Source organism: Amaranthus tricolor, chromosome 4 (assembly GCF_026212465.1).
Source record: "Amaranthus tricolor cultivar Red isolate AtriRed21 chromosome 4, ASM2621246v1, whole genome shotgun sequence".
In the NCBI taxonomy this organism is placed as follows: domain Eukaryota; kingdom Viridiplantae; phylum Streptophyta; class Magnoliopsida; order Caryophyllales; family Amaranthaceae; genus Amaranthus; species Amaranthus tricolor.
This window is the reverse complement of record NC_080050.1, coordinates 28,078,608-28,104,248: the sequence shown is the minus strand read 5'-3', so window position 1 is coordinate 28,104,248 and position 25,641 is coordinate 28,078,608. Positions and strand designations below refer to the sequence as shown.

At 29.4% G+C, this 25,641-nt stretch overlaps 2 protein-coding genes across 5 annotated transcripts; both read left to right on the top strand.

Moving 5' to 3' along the window:
• The first annotated feature begins 1,842 nt into the window (after nucleotides 1–1,842).
• On the top strand, nucleotides 1,843–14,585 carry LOC130811036 (2-oxoisovalerate dehydrogenase subunit alpha 1, mitochondrial-like). 2 transcript variants are annotated; one of them, XM_057677185.1, is made up of 9 exons: nucleotides 1,843–2,133; nucleotides 8,769–8,906; nucleotides 9,805–9,987; nucleotides 11,295–11,452; nucleotides 11,582–11,681; nucleotides 12,567–12,678; nucleotides 12,816–12,955; nucleotides 13,397–13,582; nucleotides 14,132–14,585. In XM_057677185.1, the coding sequence occupies exons 1-9, from the start codon at nucleotides 1,918–1,920 to the stop codon at nucleotides 14,297–14,299; spliced, it is 1,401 nt and encodes a 466-aa protein (XP_057533168.1). In that variant the 5' UTR covers nucleotides 1,843–1,917; the 3' UTR covers nucleotides 14,300–14,585. The 2 variants fall into 2 exon arrangements, with proteins under 2 accessions (XP_057533168.1, XP_057533167.1); XM_057677184.1 differs by having other exon boundaries at nucleotides 8,763–8,906; nucleotides 14,132–14,580.
• A 1,976-nt stretch (nucleotides 14,586–16,561) lies between these two features.
• LOC130810226 (ACT domain-containing protein ACR3) lies at nucleotides 16,562–25,102 on the top strand. 3 transcript variants are annotated; one of them, XM_057676204.1, is made up of 12 exons: nucleotides 16,562–16,896; nucleotides 17,945–18,145; nucleotides 18,231–18,788; nucleotides 19,646–19,737; nucleotides 19,827–19,933; nucleotides 20,022–20,134; nucleotides 20,230–20,275; nucleotides 20,691–20,805; nucleotides 21,027–21,094; nucleotides 21,979–22,590; nucleotides 24,129–24,233; nucleotides 24,572–25,102. In XM_057676204.1, exons 6-12 carry the CDS (start codon nucleotides 20,073–20,075, stop codon nucleotides 24,893–24,895), a joined length of 1,332 nt encoding a protein of 443 aa, XP_057532187.1. In that variant the 5' UTR covers nucleotides 16,562–16,896; nucleotides 17,945–18,145; nucleotides 18,231–18,788; nucleotides 19,646–19,737; nucleotides 19,827–19,933; nucleotides 20,022–20,072; the 3' UTR covers nucleotides 24,896–25,102. The 3 variants fall into 3 exon arrangements, with proteins under 3 accessions (XP_057532187.1, XP_057532186.1, XP_057532185.1); XM_057676203.1 differs by lacking the exons at nucleotides 17,945–18,145; nucleotides 18,231–18,788 and having other exon boundaries at nucleotides 19,827–19,883; XM_057676202.1 differs by lacking the exons at nucleotides 17,945–18,145; nucleotides 18,231–18,788.
• Nucleotides 25,103–25,641: the final 539 nt, after the last annotated feature.

The window sequence follows — 25,641 nt, the reverse complement described above, 5'->3', positions numbered from 1 at the left end:
GCCATTAGCGGCCCATTTGATATGTATATGATGATAATTGAAATAAAAATTAGTGTAATTTTAATTGAAAATTTTCTTGGTTACTTTGATGGTTATGTGTGTCTAACTCTAAGTCTTCAATTATTTTATTTTCTTTATAAATTTCATTTCGATGTATTACCATCGAGAGATACGGTATTAGGCGGTAATAATTAAAGTTTCATCACCATGAAAATGACATAAAACTTTTGATGAAATTTTACATTATGAATCATTCATATTACCACTATTTAGTACTACAAACCAAAAAGACTGTAAAATCACAAATTCTTACTTGAGAAATATGCAGAATAAAATCTCTTTCTTTTAATCTAATTCTTAAATTTTTACTCCCTCTCCGTCTTAACCACTTTTTTCAGCCCACTTTTCACTTTCATAAAATTTCATTAGATTGTTAGAGTGGTTTATTTTCTTTTCATTCAATCATTACATTTTCCATCAATTGTAAGATGATCTACACTTGTGATGATATATATATTGAAACAATTGATCATTTAACTTTTATTTGATTGGTGTTATTAGTAGGTGTCATGTTTTAAGTAGCTTTGTTATTATCATCATGATTATGATTATATTAAACCACAAAATTTTATCAATCCACCTTCTTGTGATATTATCCCTTAGAAAGAAGTGTAGTTGACCAATCAATTTAATATCCGCTAAAAAACTAAAGTAGCCGTAAATCCTTCATATGAAGCAAACTAAAAAGCTTATACTAGTAATAGTATAAAGAAGGCACAACATAGTTGTATTAAATTGAATAAAGAAGAAAATAAAAAAATTATATATATAAAAAAATCTCCTATGTGTAATTATAATTTCTATCCAATTACTCTAATATATATGTTTATAAGATCTTCAATGTCTTAAGTATATGTATTATAATGTAAGTCATAAGGATGACATAAAAATTTATATATTATTTGCGGCTTTTTAATTAACTTATTCTTCAATAAACAACAAACAACTAACAAAGTTTTTTTAATAGGGACTTAAACAATAAACTTAACAGTTGACAAATTAATCAATAATTTCAGTTGATCAAACTAGCCAATCATCAATCAGAACTATGACCGTCATTAGCAATCAATTAAAATGTAAATAATACCATAATTAAATAATTAGAAATATTCACATCCTTAACATTATTATAATTAGATCTAGCTAACAAACATATACCATAATTAAATAATCAATTATTATTGTAACCATAAATAAACAACCAAGTTAATTAAAATGTGAATAATAGAGGGCAAACATTAGTTAAAGAGATTATTAAAGAACAACACAAAAAAAGGAAGTAGGGTCTAGTGAATAACTAACAATAACAACGTGAAAAGACTTTATATAGAATTGAGTCTGAGATTTTACGTTGGATTCTCATTTTTTTCTCAATTTACCTATATTAAAGAAAAAAAAATTGACTATCTATTGCTGTTATTGTTTTTTACCTATTTATATATCACTTTTTTTATCCGTTTATTTATTTACTATCTAGTTATCTATATTTATATTTATTTTAGTTTATATTAATGGTCCAATTTGTATTGTAAGATACAGGCTTGCAGATTTAGTTTTATCAGTTTTTTTCGTTATAAGAATTTCTTTTTTTTGGGTTTTTTCTCGAAGAAGGACTCTTTACCCGTATCATTTTTTATGAATATGAGTTACCGTCTTTCATCTCTTAGATGATAATGATGAAGTGGAATTTTAAAAATAATAAAAAAGGAAAACACATGCAGTTCAAATCTCACACGTTACACAAACAAACAAGTGTTATTCTCATCCATTCACTTCCCTTTTCTCCATATAAGCAAATGTCTGTTCAGTTGTTGTGGCATTCTCATCCTTACTCAAACTTGTTTGTAACATACAAAAATGGCATTCTTCTTGAGAAGAACACCAAACCAAATTAATCCCTTTTTATTTAATAAATTTATCATTAATTCTACAAATAATTGTAATTTATTTGGAATTTCCAATAAATTATTCTCTTTTTTGGGGCGTTATGAGTCTACAAAGGCAGCTCAACTTGATCATCAATTTTATTCATCTGAAGATGATGATCTTTATTATCCTTCCTCCCACTCACAGGTATTATATTATTACCCTTTTTTTTTTTTTTTAAACTTAAAGTATTTAATTATTCTATTTATATAAACTATGATTAAAATATCTGTAATCCATATGAAAAGGATAACATTTAATAGACCATTATTTAAACATTCTATTAGACCATTATATAAATATCTTTATTACAAGCGATATGCAGGTTGCGACAAATATGATCTCGACTTAAAAAACATACAAATTGACGATGAAAGACATTAAATGAATTAATAATTTTTAAATGTATCAAATTTTACACGAATAAACAAAAAATCCTTTTTTTTTTAACTAATTTCATGTTTTTTAAAATTAAAAATTAAAAATAGAAAAACAGAAAAAAGTGATTTTTTTTTTTAATTGTAATATCGATTTGATGCTTTTTAACTTATGATTTTCTGTTTCCTTGTACTTCAAAAAAAGCCCTCTAATACTATATGGCAACCGTTACTCTTTTGAGCCTTTTCCTTGCTGAAATACAGAGTTGAAGTATTTAGCATTTTGTGACAATTTTTTTTGAATTTGTTATACAATATTAAAAATTTCACTCACTATCGCGTAATTATATAGAAAAATTTAAAAGAACAGAGAGGCTTAATGTTAAACTAGGCTGGACTTATTGTGAATGCTAGCATATTAACGGGGACTTATTGTGAATGCTAGCATATTAACGGGGACTTAAGTGTACACACTTCATAAGCCAAGGAGATATATACCATCCCAAAACTATATAGCAATGGGAAGAAGGTCTCTAATAGCTTATAAAGCGTGGACGTCATTTTTACTCATCCCAACACTTAATAATATACTTTTCGATTTTTTTTAATAGTACTCAAACACTTATTTATATATGCAGTACAATACATTTTTCCGGTTGTTTATATATATAAAAATACTCTATAGAAATATCTAACACGATTATGTTTTTTTCTTGTATAATAACCGCACAAGTTGTGAAATACTATTTATATTGATAAATAGTGTAAAAATTATTTTAAATTCAAGTGAAAAAAATGAAGGAAGTACAATACTGAGTTGAATTTTATCTCGATAGTTCCACCTTTCCTCCCTTAATTTACCATGTAATAGAAAAAATAAAATAAAATACAATAGTATTGAAATTAATTGAGAACTTTATACGCATGTGTTATACACGTTATTATACTTTGTATATTATAGTTTGAAACATGCTTAAGCATCCAAATCTCAAAATAATAATTTCATAAATAAATTAATGGAAAAGTAGCTGTCATTGAAATTCTCTTTATAGACGGTTTGAATTGTCTTTTTTAATTTGGCTTCAAATTAGTGACGCTATCACTCATTTACTCATTTACATTCACAATTCGTTGGTGAGTGGTGACTTGGTCGTTCACCGGTTGTACGAGTAATAATATCTCTATTTTTTGGCAGAATAAATTAACGTAAAAAATAAAAAATAATAATAAAAAAAATAAAAAGATAAATTAAAATCCAAAATACTAATCCTATCACATCCTATCAAATCTTATCAAATAATAGTGATTTGTTAACTTTATAAATCACCGTTATTTACTAAAATCTCTTTTGATTTCTTGTTGACATTTTAATTGTCTTTTTAGCTTTTTAGTTAAAGTGTATCTGAAAAACTAAAACTTAGGAAGTAAAGTCTCCTTTAGTTTAAATAATTAGTAAAATTTAATTATAATTGATAAACATAAGTTATAATTAATAAAAATTAGTTTTAGTATTAATAAATGTTAGTTTTAATCAATAAATAATATGTAAAAATTAGTATTATTAATCAGTAAAAATTAGTTTTAACTAATAAAAAAATCAATTAAAAAAATAAAAATTAGTTTTAATAAGTAAAATTCACTTTTAATCGGTATAAATAAGTTTAAATCGATATAAAACAATAAAAATCAGTTACAATTAATAAAAAAATCAATTTTAATCAAAAGAATTAAACAAGGCCTAAATATTTAATTTAATTTATATCTATACCGAGAATTTTCATCTTTTCGTATTTTTATATTTATTTTTTGAACCAAATTTATACGTCATCAATTTTTGCCAGGAGTTTTTTGATCGTCTCTATGTGATCTAAGTGTTTGATAAGTTTGTTTTCATATTAGATTAAAGTTTAAATTTTTTTTGTTATCATTATAAAATTTCAAAAAATATAATAATTTTTAATTTTAATTTAATCGTTATAAAATTAATTGATTCAATAAAAAAAAAGTAACAAAAATTTGGGTTACGATTCTATTTAATCCATTTTTTTTATAGGAGTAATTGATTATTTGGTTTTTTTTTTTAATTTACATATTAATATTTTATGATTAAAGCCAATTAATTCTCATTTAAATTGGAACGAACATTGAGAGCTGTAGGTGGAATCGTCAACATAACAATATAACATCAATTATGAACTTTCCGTTCTAACATATATTCGTATCGTATACATGTATTTTTCACGTTATTATATATTATACTCTAATATTTTAGTTTCAGCGTGGTTAAGTACCCTCTATTAAAAATTTGATAAGCAAGTTAAATAATAAAAAATGATAGACTGTATTTCCTTTGTCGTATTAAATTTGTCTCATAGACATCTAATAAGAAAACTGAGAAAAATAGGTGAATTTGTATTTTTGGAGAGTAATAAAATGTGTAAATAAAATAAAAAAAATAAGTTAAATGTCTAGGTGAAAATAAAAAAAATGAGTTTGAGTCAATATAAATAGAGCAAATTTGAAGAGATGGTAAAATGGGGAAATTGGTGGGACAAATAGAGTAAATGATTAATTTGATTTTTTTTTTACTATTTTGGGTATTATTAAGTGATGCTATTATTCCGAGAATCAGATCTTGTTTCAATAAGAGAAAATATCATTTTATCACGCAATAATTCTAAATTCAATTTTCATTTATTTTTTTTGTCTCGGTATATTCAATTAAGAAATATATATTGAACGCCATTATTCCATCTATTCTGGCAATTCGAGGTTGTTGGTTGTATTTATGATTTATCTCAGGTGGTCTGCTACCAATTTCACGCTTTCTATATATTTTCAGCGATTTTCGCGTTTCTGTATTTTTATATTTATTTTTTGAACCAATCTTATATTGTTTTATTACTAAATTTTCAGATAAAGAGTAAGACCATTAATTGTGCGAGTTATGACTTGTATTCTATCTATTAAGATTTAAAAGCCCAATTAAATTAATTGAAAATATTTATTTTCAATTTAAAATACAATGTTATATAATCCCTTCTATTCTTTTTACTTGTCCTATTTGATTTTGGATCATTTGTCCATACACATTTTCAATTTTAAATATTTGTTTGAGTAACAATTATAAAAAGTTGATATTAATAAAATTTACAATAAGATGAATCAAACAAGATCCCACATGACTAGAAACTTATGGATTAAGAACAAATCACATAATAAGAGTGATTGATAAATAATATTGAAAAACCAAATGGAATAAGTAAAGCGAATAGGAGGAAATATTATCTAGCATGTCATTTTAATGTTAAAACTAATACTTGAAATATTAAAACAATTAATTATTTTCATTTTTACGAATTTGGACTTCTTATATGAAATATATAATACTTTTATTTGAAGACATTTTTAGAAAATTTTGTATGAAATTGTCTCAGGTTCACACAAAGAGACCAAATAAAAAAAAAATTTGTGAAACCTTTTATAATAAACAAACAAGATAAAATGTTTAACACGATAGGTTGATTTGAAAACAATGAAATTAAACATGACTTGACACGAAAATGACCCTACACAAAATAAACGATTGCGAAATTTATCTGTCCGAACTTGCCATGTCTGTTCACCTTTGTCATTCTCAAAGAAAAGAAAAACATTTTAGAAATTTTTTCATTTTAAATGTCAATATCATATTTGTTGGACAAAGAAGATATAAATGCAAATGACCACAAAATTGGAATAGTCCCTTTTTAAAATTTAGCCTTTTGCCTAGAATTTTCTTTAAAGTTCGTACAAGTAATTGTTTACATATGTGCCTATGTGGATTGCCTATTTTTAAAACTCGTTTTAGACTATTTTATCAAATAGCTAAATACTTATTTTTATTACTTTTTAAAGAGTAAAATACTTTTTATTTTTTAACAATTGTGTATACTTAATAATAAATTATGCATAATAAAAAAGAAATATACTATCATTTAAGTTAAATATAACAAAGAACATCAAACAAAGATGGAAATAAAGATGTACAAAGTGCCAATAACATATGCCAGATAATAATCATTTAAATTAAAAATTTTAAATATTAGCTATATAGTATTAATTTATATTGATTTTAGTTAACTTTTTTACTATTAAGTGTATTTTAAAAAAATTATTATACTTTTATTAAAAAATTATGTATTTTAATTTGCTCCACCCTTTCGATAAAATATGATCAAATCTTTCAAAGAAACGCAGGTAATTCAAAATGAAGTATGCCACGTATTGGTTTCCTAATCCAATAAGTCTTGTATGAGACCTTTTGATTATAAGTCAGGTTCACACATGCAGCTCATTTATATCTCAATTTAAAAATGTTCTTTATATATACGCAAATTCTTCTGTGAAATGGTTTTATCATGAAACGCTTTTTAAGTATGGACTAAATAACCTAGTAGATACAATTATTAACATATGAACACCTTGTCTTGAGGTCGTTTTATTAAGAGACGGTCTTTCACAAGAGTAGCTCTTATATATATATATATATATATATATATATATATATATATATATATATATATATATATATATATAAGAGATCCATTGAGAAGGGTGTTGTAAATAAGAAAAGTAAGAAGGACTCTACACTCTTGATTTCACTAAAATAAAAAAATATATGGTCACGATTGAGTCAAAAATACATAATTGTAAAAGTAACTATAATACACAGAAAAGTAACTATGACATAAATTTTTAGAATGTTGTTACTTTATAACATAATATCCTTTTTTGTATATACAGTAACAAAATAACATAAAACAAATATCCTTCTCATCTTTCATATTTTAAAATCCATCTTATTTGATCATATATAAGTATTTCTCACTTTATGACGTTCTCGTACAAGAATTGCTCTTCCTAACCGGGCACTTTAAGCAACCAACTAACATGGGACGAGTAGTCTTTAATTTCTAGAATTTAGTGTGGGCTATGTAGCAAGGTGCCACGTATGGAGTCTATTAGTACTGGGCCCATCCCCACCTCACTATAACTCCCTCTGTCTCTTGCATGGTATCTGCACTTTTTTTTGTTGTTGTTGGCTCTTAGGCGAACTCATGCAACTAATAATTTAAACTAATGGTTGAAGTTTCGAAACATATAATAATATAATTTAACAGGTACAAGGGAGTACTTAACTATGACTCATAAGATGACAATTAAACCTTTGTGATATATTGTCCATACTATAACATCACTTCCACAGTTTCCCAAACTGATGACTTATGAGATGAGCAATTGACATATATTTGTCCTTATGAGTTATGACTTATGACTAGTATGGCAAATATTTTTGGATCGTCCATGCAATATACGGAGTATTTTTTTTTGTTTTTGCTCTATTAATTAGTTTGTTTAAACAAATAGAGATGTATTGCAAGGCTTTTTTGTGAAGAGTCCAATTCAACGGAATAAAGACTACTAAATGTAAATTTGATCAGGATGTTCAACCCTTACACTTGAATTTGAAGTTGATCAAACTTTTCAGTATAAGTTGCGCTTATTGACTTTTTTAGCCAGCCCAAATTAGGCTTTTTGGGTTGAGATCGCGTTTATTTGATCACTAGTCAAACTAAAAAAAACTTTTTTTACCCATCGGGGAAACTACCACCTAAGGTAGTATTGATGATACGAAGAATATCAATTAATCATCACTTGCCATTTCACACAGATAAACTACCTAATGAATAGATATAGCTAAGCTCATCAAACTTTATTTGATCACCCTTTTACCTTAATGACAATTTTTCATAGACTTTATGTCTTCTTGGTCTGGGTACAAATTAAATTAAAAGTTATGAATTATTACTCATATACATATACATATGAAGTTTTATTGCGATATGGATTAGATTTTAAAGTTCTATTAGGCAAACAACCTTGATTTGGCAATTTCATTTAGTATATTTTTAAGGATAAATTATTAATTATGCTAAAAATATCTTTTCATTCATTGAAACCTTTCTATATATAAGATATAAGAAATTACATTTATAAATTAAGCAATTAATATAGTTGTTATGTAATTCATGTTCAATAAATTAAATTCTTCTATTTGTCGGAACTTAAATGTGATATTTGTAATTTTTCAACATTTTATTATAACTACAAATTAAATAAAAGACTTACATCATTTGTCCATTGATAAAATTAAAAGTAGATTATAAGGGGAGAATCTAGACATGCGTTGCCTAGGTCATAGTGCGAATTATTTGATTAAAAATTTAATTATTATTATTAAATTGTGTAACATATAATTACTAAACTAGGTAGTATCATGGGTGCATTATTGTTACCTTATGCGCAAACTATAAAAATACTACTAGATGTTTTCTAAAGTGACATTATTGCGAAAAGTTGCAGGGCATGGACGTTCCAGGAGGAAAGGTTACGTTTACTTCAGAAATGACTTTCATTCGAGAATCTGGGAAGACCAGAGTTCCTTGCTATCGTCTCCTTAGCGATAACGGAGAACCAATTTCAACACAAAATCATCAACTTGTATGTGATTTATTCGATCTTTTTAATTATTTACAAACGCAAGAAAAATAAATGGAAAACAATAAAGATTTACAAGCGATATATTAGCTACGCCCATACACAGAGAGATAACATATTTATTAACATGTGAAGAGAGAGTCGAATACAACATACAATCATAAAGTTAAGATAGGGTTTATAAAGAACCTCTAGAAAACCTAATTAGAGTAGAATTTGTATTAGGCCCATAACTGAAATAGATTTATGCCCATAACAAAAAATAAATTTTTGCCCATAACAGAATCAGATATAACTCATACACAAATTTTCAATGAGACAGTTTCATGATGATATTATGTCTATTGAGCTGGTGAGTGGTCCAGTGTATATCTATTGTTTTAATGTGATCAATCCTAACCTTAAATTTATCACTTACAATTATAAAGTGATTAATTTTATTGTCTTTAAGTGATCACTTACAATCTTACAGAGTGTTTGGTATAAATTTTTTTAATACCAAATAAAGTATTCAATTATTATTACTCCATATTTTTTATTTGGTATAATTTTAGGTTAACCCAATCTCTTTCTTCAGGATAAGAATACTCTTATTTTGTTACCATCCATTTATGTAAAGTAACAAATTCCTTTTTTATGATCATGTAACTGTTTCCCTTATATTTTTATACCAAACAACATATAACTATAATCTATACCCTTGCCTTTACTCCTCTTTATAGTTTTCCTTTTCATTACATTTTACGTTTCCATACCAAACATCTCCTTAAAGTGATCAGTTTGAAAAATGACCCATTAATCTCATAAACGATTTGTAACTCATATCATCACATGTATTATTATGTTTAATCATGGAGTAAAGTTACTAATTATAGGAAAAATGTTTGTTTGTTGGAAATAGGTGAGCAAAGAGTTGGCAACAAGTATGTATAGTAACATGATTAAACTTCAAGTAATGGACACTTTTCTATATGAAGCTCAAAGACAAGGAAGAATTTCATTTTATCTTACTTCTAATGGTGAAGAAGCTATCAATATTGCTTCCGCTGCGGCCCTTTCTTTAGAGGACATTGTTTTTGCTCAGGTACCTACCCTTTTATCTTTCCAACCCAACTTCTCGTTACCACATATATTTTGATGGATAGAGAAAATAAGTTTTATTGAAATTTTCTTTTATTTGTTGTATTTTCACATTTGATCTACAATTATGAATGACCTGATCTAAAATTAAGACGAGGTTTTGAAGGTTGAAAATATTTGCAATATTGGTATAGTATATATAAACTAGAGGCATTTAAAACAGATTTGACTATCTGATTTTCACCTGACTTTGTAACCGAATTCGATTTTACTCGATGTAAAAATAGATTTATAATTATGTAAAAATCAATGTAAAAGTAAGACCCGATTTTGAACAGATCTAAAACACCTAATAGACTAAGGTCATTTCCATATAACTCTTAACACTATAAAAATAACTAAGTTTTACGATAAAAGATTTACCTTGGTGGCCAAGTTTAGCTATATATATATATATATATATATATATATATGGGGAAGGGATCCATTGACAAGGGGTTGAAAATGAAAAGGGTAAGAAGGACTCTAAACCCTTGATTTCACTAAAATAAAAAAAATCTATGGTCACAATTGAGCCAAAAACTCATAATTGTAAAAGTAACTATGTTACACAAAAAGGTAACTATGAAATAATTTTTAAAATGTTCTTAATTTATAAGATAATATCTTTTTTGTATATATAGTAACCAAACAAAATCAAACAAAAATCCTTCTCACCTTTCTCATTTTAAAATCCTTCTTATTTGATCCTATATATATATATATATATATATATATATATATATATATATATATATATATATATATATGTATATATATATATATGTATATATATATATATATATGTATATATATATATGTATATATGTATATATGTATGTATGTATATATGTATGTATGTATATATATATACTATATATATATATATATATATATATATATATATATATATGGGCGGGAAAAAAATTCAAATTTCAGAATTATTTTTTCTCTCGTCAATATTGTCGCGTAAGTATTGGAAGAGGAAAAAAAATGAAATTTGAATTTCTGTAGGAGGAAATTTTTGGTTATAAATAAAGATGAATGTTTTCATATATTACAAGCACAAATCCTTCTCAATCTAATATTTCTGAAATTGTATTCCTCAAAACTTAGTTTATATCTTTGCGAGAATTTTAGCAACATAAATCTTTTATCACCTTTTAATTTTAATTTTGTAGTGTTAAAACAAATTAAATGTCATTTGTAATTTTGCAATTTGACATAAAAAAAAGTACACATGTTTTAACGAGTTGTGAACAATTTGTACAGTATCGGGAACCTGGAATATTATTATGGCGAGGTTTCTCCTTGCAAGAATTTACAAACCAGTGTTTTGGAAATAACGGTGATTATGGAAAAGGCCGTCAAATGCCAATACATTATGGGTCTAATAAACTCAATTACTTTACAATATCATCTCCTATAGCGTAAGATTTTTGTATTTAAATATTTTTAATTTTATTAATTTTCAATATTATTATTACATGTATTAATTAGGAACTAATTAGTTAATTATTCGTTATAATAAATAACAATAATGATATTATTAATTACAGTACACAGCTACCTCAAGCAACAGGAGCTGCTTATTCTCTAAAAATGGATAACAAAGATGCTTGTGTTGTGGCCTACATGGGAGATGGTTGCACTAGTGAGGTACTAACTAACTATTACGTACCATAGCATACCATCATATCCATTAATTTTCGCTCGATGGCAGGGCCGAGGGAGGCGACAAACAAATCACAGCTCGTGCCCCTCCAAAGAGAAATGTGGTTTAACTACTACTATACTCTTCAGGGCCGGCCCTAGACAAGGGCAAGAAGGACCCGTGCCCTAGGCTAAGGAAAAAAATAGATAAATTTTGCCTTCATATGCATCTATACTATGTGATAAAAATATTGGTGAAAATTACAAAATATTGATGTCATCAATGTTTTGTTTTTTTTTTTTTTTTTTTTGATTTTTATGAGCTATGCATATATGTTTAGAGTTTAGACAATGAAATTGATAACTATTAAATTTCATTTAGAGTATTATTGTCTAAAATATTATAATATTTACCTATTGTAGAATATATTTTCTATTGAATTCAAGATATATAATTATCAATTTACTAGTATAGAAACTAGTACAATGCACAAATTTATGAGTATGATAATATAACAATATGACTTCAAAGAACAATGCAAGAATATAATATCATCGTGATTAAATTTATTGAATACATAATTTTTTGTCAAAGCAAAATTTAAATACTGATTTTTTAAAAATTATTTATTGAATGACAATTTTTCATTCAATTAAATATAACAATTTTAGGTTAGTATATAGAATTACTATGATAAATTATACTACAAATTCTACTACATATTATATCTAATTTAGCTCTAATTTTAAAAATAATTAAATTTTAAATTAGGTAAATATTATCATGTAATCAACTTTCATCCACTAAAATAATTGCATTTGTCAAGCCTCTTACGACATTTGGTTGGATTTTTTTTTTTCTAATTTGAGTTGTTATACATACACGCACAGGGAGATTTTCACGCGGCTATGAATTTTGCAGCAGTAATGGAAGTTCCGGTAGTTTTCATATGTCGCAATAATGGATATGCAATTAGTACTCCTATCACTGACCAATTTCGAAGTAATTATCTATCTAATTATTTTCTTTTTAATTAGAAATCATTTTAATTTTATCAATCAATTTTATTTTATTTTATGATTATTGTTCATTATATGTAATTAACGTCCCTAATTAATTTCGGAAATATTGGTACGTAGGTGATGGAGTTGTTGTTAAAGGACAAGGTTATGGAATACGTAGCATTCGAGTTGATGGAAATGATTCTCTTGCTATTTTTAACGTCGTCCGTGCTGCTCGTCATATCGCTATTTCCGAACAAAGACCTATTCTCGTTGAGGTAAATTAAAATTAAATCGACTAATGAAACTCATGTTTAATTCTATAACCTATTCAATTTCCGGCCTGATTGGATTGGGGGCAAACGCTTATGAAATGCTCGTTTGGGTTTATCTTGTCTAGTTTATTCTTTATACAGTTAGCAAGATAAAGTTCGTACAATTATAGTACTTCCTCCATTTTGAAATATATGCTACATTATAATTATTGCACTATTTATCGTTTAAACTTATTTTATACATTCAGCAAATGCGTAAGAAAAAAATATAGTCAAGTGGGATCTTGTTTGAATTGTTTAATCATAAACTTTCATAATATTAACTTTTTTCATTTTTATACGTAATTATTTAAGTAATATCACAATCATGGAATCATGATATTCATAATATGTGAGAATCATGGATTATCACATTCAAGGGATATATATCTTTAATATTTTCAGGCTCTAACTTATCGAGTAGGCCATCACTCTACTTCCGATGATTCAACCAAATATAGACATGTTGAAGAAATCCAACACTGGAAAATGGAGAAAAATCCCGTCACAAGATTTAGGAATTGGATTGAAAGAAATGGTTGGTGGAATGAAGAAGAAGAATCCCATGTTCGAAACAAATTTAAGAAAGAGGTAAAAATTAATATTGCCAAATGTTTTAAGAATATTAAAATTATCGTGAATAATATAGATACTCGTTAATTTTCCTATAAGAATACTGATTTTTTATTAATCATGAATAATACCCTACTTATGATGTATTTTCCTTGAATAATACCAATATTTGTTTTAACTCTTAATTTACTTTGGTTTTTCGTCAAATAATCTAGCTAGTATGAACAAAAGTTGGTACTTTATTCTAGGCATATACCCTTTAAAATTATATTTCTATTATTTACAATTAATTAAAAGTTGATATTATTATAGGAAAATCGGTGAAAATTTAAATTATTCACAGTAATTTTTCTACTTGTTTATGCATATACTATATCTTTTACAAGCCTATTCGAGTTAATTTAGATGAACAAGCTTGTAAAAGATATACTATCTCTTGGTTTTAGTTTGTTGGTTACACTTGAAGTCTTTAATTATAAAAAGCTCTCATAAATATAATGAACAAATTGAAAGGAAGAAAGTAATTCATATTTTAACATGTCATTAATTTGATGAAATTATATGCAGATGATTGAAGCCATTCAAGTAGCAGAAAAATTGGAAAAGCAACCACTTTCGGAAATGTTTAAGGATGTGTATGATAAACCAACAAAAGATTTGGTTGAACAAGAAAATTTTCTAAGAGAAACCATTAAGAAGCACCCTAAATGTTATCCTTCTGATGTTACAATGTGAATTTATATGTTTAATTATTTTTGTTTAAGTGTATTTAATTAATCAGATGTATATGGAGTATGTGATAAATAAAAGGGTTTACTTGTGATACCCAATTATAAGGTAAGAGAAGAATTGTTGTATTTTAATAATTAATTATAAAAGATAGACTTCCTATCTTCCATTGTATGATAAAAAGTCATTGCCAAGAAGAATTTTACAAGCTTAGATTATAAAAACTCTTAATAAAAACGAAAATTTATATTGTACGACAGCAGAAGTAATAATCGAAAATAATAAAGAAAACAATAAAGATTCAATGCAAACAATAAAGAAAATCACACCAAGAAATTTATGTGGTTCATTTTCAACGAGATAGCTATATTCACGGGGCACCGAGAAAACAAACTTCACTATAAACTGGAAGATTACAAGATGAATCTTAAAATAACTCTTTAATGGCGGTTCTCCTTTATCTTTTGATTAGTCGAATTTTAACTTCAACTTTGAATTGTTCTTAGTGATATCCAAATACCCGCAGTATTTTAGTAACACACAAATACAACATATAAGCAAATATTTATCATAAAAGAATATATATTTTGACAATCTCTTCAATAATCATTTATATGAATAACACTTGACTAACTTAAAATCTTGTCAAATCTTAAATTGTTCTTTTTTTTTATAAATAAATTTTTTATTTAAAAATACTTTCTTGTTGTGTCAATTCAAACTCAACCAAATCAAACCAAGCAAAATCCAACTCGAAATTGGCTCAAATTGAAAATAATTCAACTTAAAACTTGTACAATTAAGCATTTTAACGAGTTTAATAATAATGATGATTTGTTGACAAAATTGATTTGATAAATGACATCTACTTTGATCTAGCAAAAGTTGGAAAAGTTTTTACCAAGAGTTGTTTCATACGCTTTGTTGTAAATTTGGACATTTAATAGAAGAGAAAGAAGATAAAAGACAAGAGAAAAACGAAGAAAAAAAAGAACACACAAAATAAGTACTCCAGAAAATACAAGTTTTGCATTTCTTAATTAAAATTCAACAATTACAAGAAATTACTCACAATGCTCACCTACTCTAAAGCTAAAAAGAACTCTACAAACCCAAAAGATCCTTTTATAGTCTTTTGACGGTGGAGGTGTTCAAAACAGACCCGATAATCCGAAAATTACTTGATTTTATAACCGAATCCAATTTGACCCGACTTTTAAATGATTTACAATTATGAAAAACAACATCAACCCAAAAACTGATTTCAAACCGATCCGAAACACCTAATCCGAAATCACCCGAAAAAACACCTCTATTTCAAGGTGATACAAGTAAAACCGAGAAATCATAACAAAAACACATAATAGCTCTCCTCGAACGAGCATAACCCCTACTTGTTCCAACAAAGCAAGCTCATAATAAATTGAAAGTTGTTGTCTTCCGCTACTCGAACAATTGACCAATTGCTCAACACAACTCCAACACATAACTGTCCTAAGTTAAAACCAACAGTAATAGCTAGCAAACATGTGAACTTAATCAACAAATATTATCGACGTAATATTAAATATTTGAGAGTTTTTTAATTGATATGATACTTTCTGAAATAGAATATATATTCAATTCGACTTTAATCACAAGCAACTTAAATTCAAGTTGATGTTATAATTTTGACTTCAATTTATTTAGTATTATATTCTTTCTGTTTTATTTAATTTGCAGTATTTTTATTTTAGCCGTCCTATTTAATTTACGTCATTTTTATTATTGGGTTATGGTCCACCACTTTCTTTTAATCACATTTATACATTTAACTCTCTTTTAATTTCATTCACAATTTATTCTCTCTTTTCATTTATTATCATTATCCACCTTTTTAAAAAAAATAACAATTTACTCTTTGATGCAAATTATACAGGACAGAGGGAGTACTTTCTCCGTTCAACTATACTTGCTGCATTTGACTTTTTACGTAATCAAATGTGTTATTTTAATCATTTTTATATCGAATTATACAAGTCTAAAAATTATAAAAACTTAATAAAGGTATTCGATTTGAAAATTCAAATAAGATTCCACCTGACTATATTTTTTCTTACACATTAATTATAATATATAAAATAAGTATGAACGATAAATAGTGTCAAAAACCGTTATGTAGCAAGTATTTCAACGGAAGTATTATTGTACAAAATAGTACAACCAGAAGAAGCCTACTCCAATAGTCCAATTGGAGGTGTACATAAATTTGCAACGCTAAGAGAAAAATAGTTGAGAAATAAAAAGAAAAAGCAAAGAAAAAAAGGTGATTCTGGCCACGCCAGGCCGACGTGTCTTCCTCCTTCTCTCTCTCTTCCCACTGAAACACTAACAACAACAATCAGCAATCAGCAATCAGCAATCAGCAATCAGCATCATTATAGTGCGCCATCTGCTCATCAGTCACTCATTCTTCTCATTACATTTTCTTATCACTCTCTATTAAGATTTTGGTGTACTACTCCTATTTAAATCTTTTTGTTGAAAAGCTTTTCCAATTCTCAGAATTTCTAGGTCTTTCTTGCTGCTTTCCCCTGTTTCCGCCTTTCTCTTTCACCTATTCTGTAAGTTTTTCTCCCTTTCTTTCTGATAGTGATTTGTTGATTAATGGGATACAACTTTTATTGATTTTCTTGATTATGTTTGGTTCAGAATTGTTGATTTGAGGGATAACTGATTATTGTTTGCAATTATTGATTAATGAGTAAGTTTGCAATTACAATTTAATAAAATAATTCAATCTTTAATCACAAGAAAGGAGTCTTGAGAAGCGGATTTAGGTGTCGCTTTGAAAGGTCACCATTTCTAATATTTTTATATAGCATAGGCCATAGGGTAATGTTTGCCTCCATTATACCTCTGCCATGGGACCTTGCTATGAGTCTTGCTCTGTGTTTTGTGCATTGGGCTACCTTACGAGTTACGACCCGTTTGTTTGTTGGTACTAAGTATAGGCGATTTGGAGTGAGTACATGTGATTCTACTTTCAACTAAAATAATGTCCTAGTAAAGGGTTTGCTACCCGAACCAATATAACTTTTTTCTTCATTCATTCAGATTTTCTGTGATCTAAATTTATATGCCTAGGTAGGTTATTCATGTCATTCTCAGCTTTTGTTTTTCAAGTCAGTCTTTCTAGCCCTTATTTTAAGTCTCCTGAGCTTCAACTATTTATCTATTTATCTATTTTACCTCAGTTCACTAATATCCCGTCTTGCATGTGCATAAACCACCTTAAAGGATTATCTTTCATCTTTAGCTCAATATTTGCAACTCCAAGCCCATTCTTATATCTTCATTTCGAATTCGATCCCTAAAAGTAAGCTCACTCAGAAGCATTTACATTTCGAATTCGATCCCTAAAAGTAAGCTCACTCATCCATCGAAGCATTTACATTTCCGCTACTTTCATCTGTATATTATAATCCTTCCTAAAAGCCCAACATTCTAATCCATAGAAATATTTTTGTTCACAATTTTCTTTTATCACTTAATTCTACATTTGTTATTATTAACTTTGTTAGGAGACTAAGTTTCTATTGACTATTCCCACCATTTAACGACGACATCCAAATGGGTTTTATTCTAATTACAATTTTTTGCAATTAACAGATGTTTCTAATGGAATTTGATCACATACAGACTAAGGTTTCTTATTTTAATATGCAAAAGAGAAAACTCCAATTAGCACATGATAGATGAAGAACAAATACAAAAGATAAGCTGGAGTCTGGAGTGATTGGTGGGGGCTTTGACCTTTATGGAATCGAAAGGGGTGTGAAGGTTCTGACTTGCAACTTGGACCCACTTTTGGTTGGTGTCTAATTCTGCAACTAAAAAAACCGATGGAGCATATTTTGTGTTAGTTTATTAAATAATTTTTTTTGATGTGACCCAGGAATATAATTTTTGAGAGGCATTTAAAGATAGCGTGATGCTCCCTGATTGTGAAAATAATGCACACATTTCCTGAAGTAGAGATTGATTATACTTGCATTTCCAAATATATTCTCATTTGAATGATGTGATGAGAAAAATGGTGAATTCTTAGATACTCTATATGGGGTGTGGAAACAATGTAAAAGTTGATCTTGGATAAAAGTGGTAGGAGTATTTTGTAAATAAAACTCAATTTGTAGCCAAGTGGGATTGATAAATTGAGCTAGCTATTGCATATATGAATTACCTTAGGCTATATATTCCATTCATGTAACTTCTCCTATACAAGTTTTTAAGTGTTAAGGTGGGTGGTCCCCTTCTTCATTCATTACACTAAATGAGAGTTACTCCATCATCATCATCGTACTCAGTATATCGCACTCATAAAAGGCTATGATCATTGTTTGATGATGACGGCATGTCGTAACCTTTTCAAAAGAGATAAGAAGTTTGCGGCTAGTGAGATCCTCAACTCGAAGAATACCTGCACTTGGACTTTATTTTAGTAATATTTGGGGTAATGAAATATCTTTGTTGTTGTTGTGTACTCCATGGCTATGTTGCTCCAACTAAGACTTTGAGCGTCTTCAATTGATGTTGACTAATTCTGCACACACCCATCTTGTTTAGTTTTCCCTTCGATTCATATTGTTGGTTACGTTTGAAATATTTCATATATAGTGAGATATTAAACATGATTTTTCATGGATATAAAGAAATTAAAATATAATCATATAAGATCTTGTTAGATTCTTTTTGATGAATAGAATTTTAAAATATATTTTTATGATTTTTTTATTAAGTGTATTTATAGATATCAAGGCTCGAACGATACTTGAAAAATGTGCATGAAGTCAAATATAACCAATATTGTGAAATAGAGAGTATGTAATAGCTTTATCATGTTTTGAATCAGATTTGTTTCAGATTCAACTTCTTTTTGTATTATCACAAGAGTGAAATGACTTAAAGTTGAGTTTTTGACGACCTTTTAAAAGCCATTTAGTGACGATGTTATGATGTTAAAGAGTATGGCCATATTAAATATTTCTAGGGTTGGACTTTGTTGAAACAATGAATTTTAAGATCCCATAGATTTATCATTGTTTGAGGGCATGCCCTTAAATTATGTCTTACAGGGTTGCTTCCTTGAGAGTTTGGTCCCATGTGCAGATTTTGATTTTCATCTTTACTTGATAAATTCCCAATAGAATAGCCAGTGTACTTGTCCATGATGTATTACTTTTTAGTTACACATTCACACCTTATATTATGATGTATTTTGATATTTATAAGAACAAGCCTTAAATTATGATGGCATTCAGCTAGTTTCTTGGTCAATAGTCTAGTAATGGTTTTCCCCTTCTTTTGTAGTGTGTCAAGTTGCTATTCTGCAAGGGCATCTACTAGAGAGTCACTATTCTACAGATTTTCTTTCTCAACTGATTCCTACGAGCTACAATACAGTTAGTCCTGAAATCCTTTTTTTTTTAAATTGAGGAATTAGCTTGGTAAAGTTCAAATTCAGTTCAAGTAGCTTGTCTGTTTTCTGCAGGATCAAGGATTGTAGTTGTTACGTGAAGTTGTACAATGTAAGTTGGTGCAGATCAGGGTGAGTTCAAGGGTGGAATCCAGGACTCCACCCATATCTATAGAAATTTGGTATGTTGAATTATGATCATGTTTTTGATCAAGAAATCATTGATTGACATCCAATGAGTTTAACCTATTGGGTGATTGGTTGAACCAGCTGCTATCCTTGGAAAAAAGTGTTACTCTTTTGTTTGTTGAATACAATACAATGTCTGGGCCATATTTTGATCCTGAGTACGAGAACTTGAGCATCAGAATAAATCCTCCCAGGTTCCAGACCTGTCTATTCTTTCACATAAATATTTCAAGACAAAATCAAGTCATAATCATCTCTACTTCTGTCTTTAACGGCTGCTCTTTTTCAGGGTTTCTGTGGATAATGCCAGTTGCAGCGATAGTACCCTAGTAAAGGTCAGAATCTTGTCTTCTAAGTTTTAATTGCAAAAATATCTGTACATCACCTCACAAACACACACTCGAAATAAGGAAGGAAAGGGTCTATTAGTTTCATTAACAAGCTTTCAATTCTGGAGATCAAGTTTTTCAAACAGGAAAGAGTTGCTTCGAATTTGAAGTTGTTGATTTTCATAATATGGTTGGAGTATGGTGATTAGAGTGTCACATGATTTGTTAATCTTGTCACGATTCGCGAATTGAAAAGGTAAAATATGATCGATTTTAGGCTATCTTTGAGCCATTTCAAACGAATTGCGAATTCGAAAAACAAATTAGCCAACGAATTGTTATGCTGGATGAAAGGATACATAATACTACTATGTTCCGGTTTAAAGTGAATTAACCACAATTATTGTTGATTTTGGAACAGGTTGATAGCATGAACAAACCAGGAATACTGCTGGAAGTCGTGCAAATCCTAACTGACCTTGATCTCATCATCACCAAAGCTTATATTTCTTCTGATGGTGGATGGTTTATGGATGGTGAGTGGCTTTGACTCTTAAAATTCCTAATTGTTTTAGTCGGTGACTTCAGAATTTTCTGATAGTATCCAACATTTTATTAAAGAACAAAAATTGACAAAGGGGTTTTCATCCGTAACAATTCATTTCCAAAAAGAGTGGTGTTGCTCATATATCTTTTATTATTACGCGTTGACTGTCTATCGATGTTTGAGATTATACTTTTCCGTTGTCAAAACCAGTATTCCATGTTACTGATCAAAATGGGAAGAAGGTTACAGACAGCAAGACCACAGAACATATAGAAAAGGTATGCTAATATTTTTTAAGTTCTACAATGTGATCCGTGTATGCAACTTCAAACTTTGTTCTAAAAGCTGTCTGCATTCATATTGAAACCAAAATTTGCGCAGTTTTTCACAGTAATGATTGGCTCAATTTCACCATTCAAGGAATGTAGTAATATAGGTCTATCAAGATGCTCGTCTTGTCAATAGAATACGTTGCATTTTGCTAATCTAGAGGGGTTTGGAGTCAGAGGTTTACAGTGTATTTTGCTTCACTACGATTTAATGGGCTTATAATATTTTTACTGAAGACCTTGTTGTAACTGGTAAGAGAACTGACCTACTGCTTGACATTGTTTTAGGATTTCTCATGATTATCCTCGTCATGTTATAAAAAAAAGAACATTATCCCCTCTTGACTCACAGTCACATAAAGACTAAGAAATCGAGATGAAAATTGAAATATCGATGGAACAAGCTATGAATTCGTTCATGGACCATGTTAAGCAGCTTAAGACGATATGATGGTTTTATAGATCTGACTAAGAATGCCCGCACTTAGATTTGTCCGACCTGTTTTCCAGAAGACGATAGTTCCCCAGATAATCACCTTTCATTGTGGTTTTATCCAACTGACCAACCATACTTTCTTAAAAAGCAATTGTTGACATGAGTTAGTATCTAACTACCAATGAAATATATATCTTCAGTTAACCATCCAACTATAGGACAGATAACATTTTTCTCAACTTCCTCATTAGCTTCCGAAGTTCCGACATTGCTGATTTTGGAGATACATGTGTTGATGGTGTCTTAAAAATTGTATTCCTGTGATTCCTTTGCCCATTATAGAAATTCTCTATTCTGATTCTAGTTTATTGATTTTTGCCTACATCTGGAGCAATAGGCTTTGGGACCCAAAGGCCAAGCTGCTGATTGGATAAAGAGTTGGCCAGGAAAAAGAGTCGGACTACACCCTGCTGGTGATCACACTGCAGTGGAGCTGATAGGCAGAGATCGTCCAGGACTCTTATCAGAGATATTTGCTGTTCTTGCTGACCTTCACTTCAACATATCTGCCGCAGAAGTTTGGACCCATAAAACACGAATAGCTTGCGTCCTTTATGTCAATGATGATACCACCTACCGTGCTGTTGATGATCACAGCAGATTATCTCTTATGGAAGAGCAGCTCAAAAATGTTCTAGGAGGGGAGGATGATGATCAAGTGGCACATACTAGTTTCTCCATGGGTTTTACTCATGTTGATCGGCGACTTCACCAAATGATGTTTGCTGACAGGGATTATGAAGGTGTTGGCGCAACAGAAGTGGAGTATCCTCCTCCTCTCAAACCTAAAATATTTGTTGGGCGTTGTGAGGAGAAAGGCTACTCAGTGGTTACAGTAAAGTGCAAAGATCGTCCAAAACTTATGTTTGATATCGTCTGCACACTTACGGATATGCAGTATGTTGTTTTCCATGCAACCATCGGTTCAGACGGCCCATATGCATCACAGGTATCCTAATTTTCTTGTTTTCATGGCTTTGGCCTATGCTTTCCTGATGGTAGTAAAACAACATCATATCGTCTGGTGTACTGTTTTTGGAGAGTCGAGAAGTTAATTTGTTATCATATAGGATGGTTTAAAGTTTAAAAATAAAATCAGATTTGCTTTTATATCCAAAATGAATAGTTCCATATTTAACTATTTTAAATTGCTATAGCTGAAAAGTAACTTTTCTTGTATCGCCTAGAGTAGAGGTGTTCATTCAGGTGATCGGGTCGGTTCTGGACGGGTGTCATTCAGTTCAGTTGTATTTCGGATCGGTTATTTTTTGGATGCGTGTTACGACAGATCACAATCGGGTCAAGTCGGTTAGTCATGGTTCAGTTGAAGATCAGTTATTTGAGCTATCGGGTTAGCATTGGTTCGGTGTCGTTTGAAGTTCGTGTCGAGTAGTCAATCGGTCTCGGACGGTCATCGGTTAATAATTGGTTCGGTTTTACCGGGTACAGATCGGGTTCGAATATTATTTTCTAGTAGAATTCGGCTACGAATTACTAATTACTATAGATCGAGTCAATATCAGATTAAGTTGTTAGACATTTTTTAATTGATGATAAGATTCCCCTTAGTTAAGGCAAAAAAGTTAAAATGCAAATCAGTTAATGATTATTACTTTGTTACTTTTACTTGTTTGAGTGTAAATTAAAATTAAAGTTTTATCATTTTTCATCTAATTTGATTAAAAATAGTTAAATAAACATTGACCATTGATTATTAACTCTAAATATATGAAACCATGTATGTATAAAATTTAATTTATTAAAATTTCTATTACTTTATTAGATTAACTAATAAGATGATTGAATATGAGTCGATCATACCTCTATGTTAAAAATTGGTTTAGGTTTACAGCATTTCGATTAAAAATTCGTTCGGGTTAAGTCGGTTTTAGCCGGATCAAGTTCGGTTTTGAGCATGATTCGGGTCGGGTATGACTCGGGTCGGCCACTATTAGGTTTGGGTAATCTCGGTTAACGGTTATATTCGGTTATAAAAATCGGTCGCAGCTCGGGTTTGATTTTACGATTTTCGGTCGTAAATCGGTTAGGGCACAACTTCGGTTCAAATAATGTCGGTTCGATAAACCTATAAAAGAAACATATTTTCGGGTCAGTTAACTTTCGGTTTCGGGTCGGGTCATATTTGAACTACTCTAGCCCAGAGTATTAACAGATACTTGTCCTGTTATATTTTCCAGGAAGTTCGAGATGGACATTGTTCAACTAAGGCCCTTTCTAATTTATAGTTTTAATAAGTTTGGAAGTTTAATACTTCTCCCTTTTGGTCTTCGTCTAGGTCGAAAAAATTTTCTCTCTAATTTTATAAGTGCATGGATGGAAATGCCTTCCATGTTTTCACCCATAAGCATAGGTTTTTAAATAAGATCCTCAAAATGGTGCTTTACGTTTGATCACTTATGTTAGGAAAAATCCCTCGGTAACAAACATTAATTTTACAACATTCATTGCTGATAAACGGAGTTACAGGAGTACTATGTTCGACATATGGATGGCTGCACACTTAACATGGAAGGGGAGAAGGACAGGGTTATCAAATGCCTTGAAGCTGCCATTCAACGGAGAGTATGCGAGGTGAGTACTTTCACTAATTATACTATAGTTGCCTTCTTAGTTTCTGGTACGTCCTCCTAGATAGCCGCACATGTTTGTTCCCATAAGGTTTTTTTTGGTTTGTTGGGTTTCGTCATTGTCTATTAAAAAACCCATTAAAAGGGTGAACGCAAATAAAATAAAGGCGGAAGTAATACTCCAAAATAGTAAGTGAAAATTGATGTGAGTTACGTATTTTGAAGTCTAATAACGAGCATTGGAAGCATCTAGTCTCGTACTTAGTGTTCATTTTTAGAAAATCTGGTATCTTATAGGATAACTCATTTAGAATTTGATTTGATATGATCCTTATGGAGCAGGGTCTAAGTCTAGAACTTTGTGCAAAGGATCGAGTTGGATTACTTTCAGAAGTAACAAGAGTTCTCCGAGAGAATGGACTGTCGGTAATGAGAGCGGGCGTATCCACTGTGGGAGAAAAGGCAAAGAATGTGTTCTATGTGCGGGATTCATCAGGGAACCCAGTAGATATGAAGACCATTGAAGCACTCCGTAAAGAAATAGGACGTACGATGATGCTGAATGTAAAGAAATCCCCCGCCAACGCTAAGGTACCCCATGAAGCTAGAGGGTGGGCGAAAACCAGCTTCTTCTTCGGGAGTCTGCTCGAGAAGTTCTTACCTTGAGGCTTGAGAATAAATGCCAAACAAATTTACACTGGCATATATGTAATGTTATATGCAACATTTTGGTGTATAGACTAATAAAATTATTATCAGAGAACTGTACTATTATTTGTACCATATCTTAGGATGAAACCCATGAGAACATGAAGGACAAATGTGAAATTGATTAATAAAAGTTCTGTTATGAGAATACATTTTTCTTTTGAACTGTTTTACCGTATTTGCTACATTACTATAAATTGTCTTATTTACTCGTATTTTAATTCTACTCTTTGGTGATTATACTTCATTAACTCTTATATTTTTGTCATTATTTAAAGACAATAATGATATTTTTCCATCAACTAATCATTTCTTAATATTTGTACCAAGTCGAATTGGTGCAATTATTATAAAACGGACGTAGTATAATCCAAGAGTCTGCAGGATACTTAAAGAGTACGAGTTTTTGTTTATGTGCATCAAGGTATCACTACTACACGAAAAGAACTTTGGACGCCACTTACTTATGTCGCCTAATGTTGTAGGGACAGTAGAAAGCAAAAACCCCAAATACAATAAAAGATTCAAACAAATAATAAAAAACACACCAAGAAACGTGGTTCACTATCAATTGGATAGCTATATACACAAGCACCAAGAACTTTAATTTCACTATTAATGGAGATTACAAAAAAGATGAATCTAAGAAACTCCCGTTGACAGCTTTTTCTTTTCTCTATTGTGTCTTTTTGTAAACCTTAATT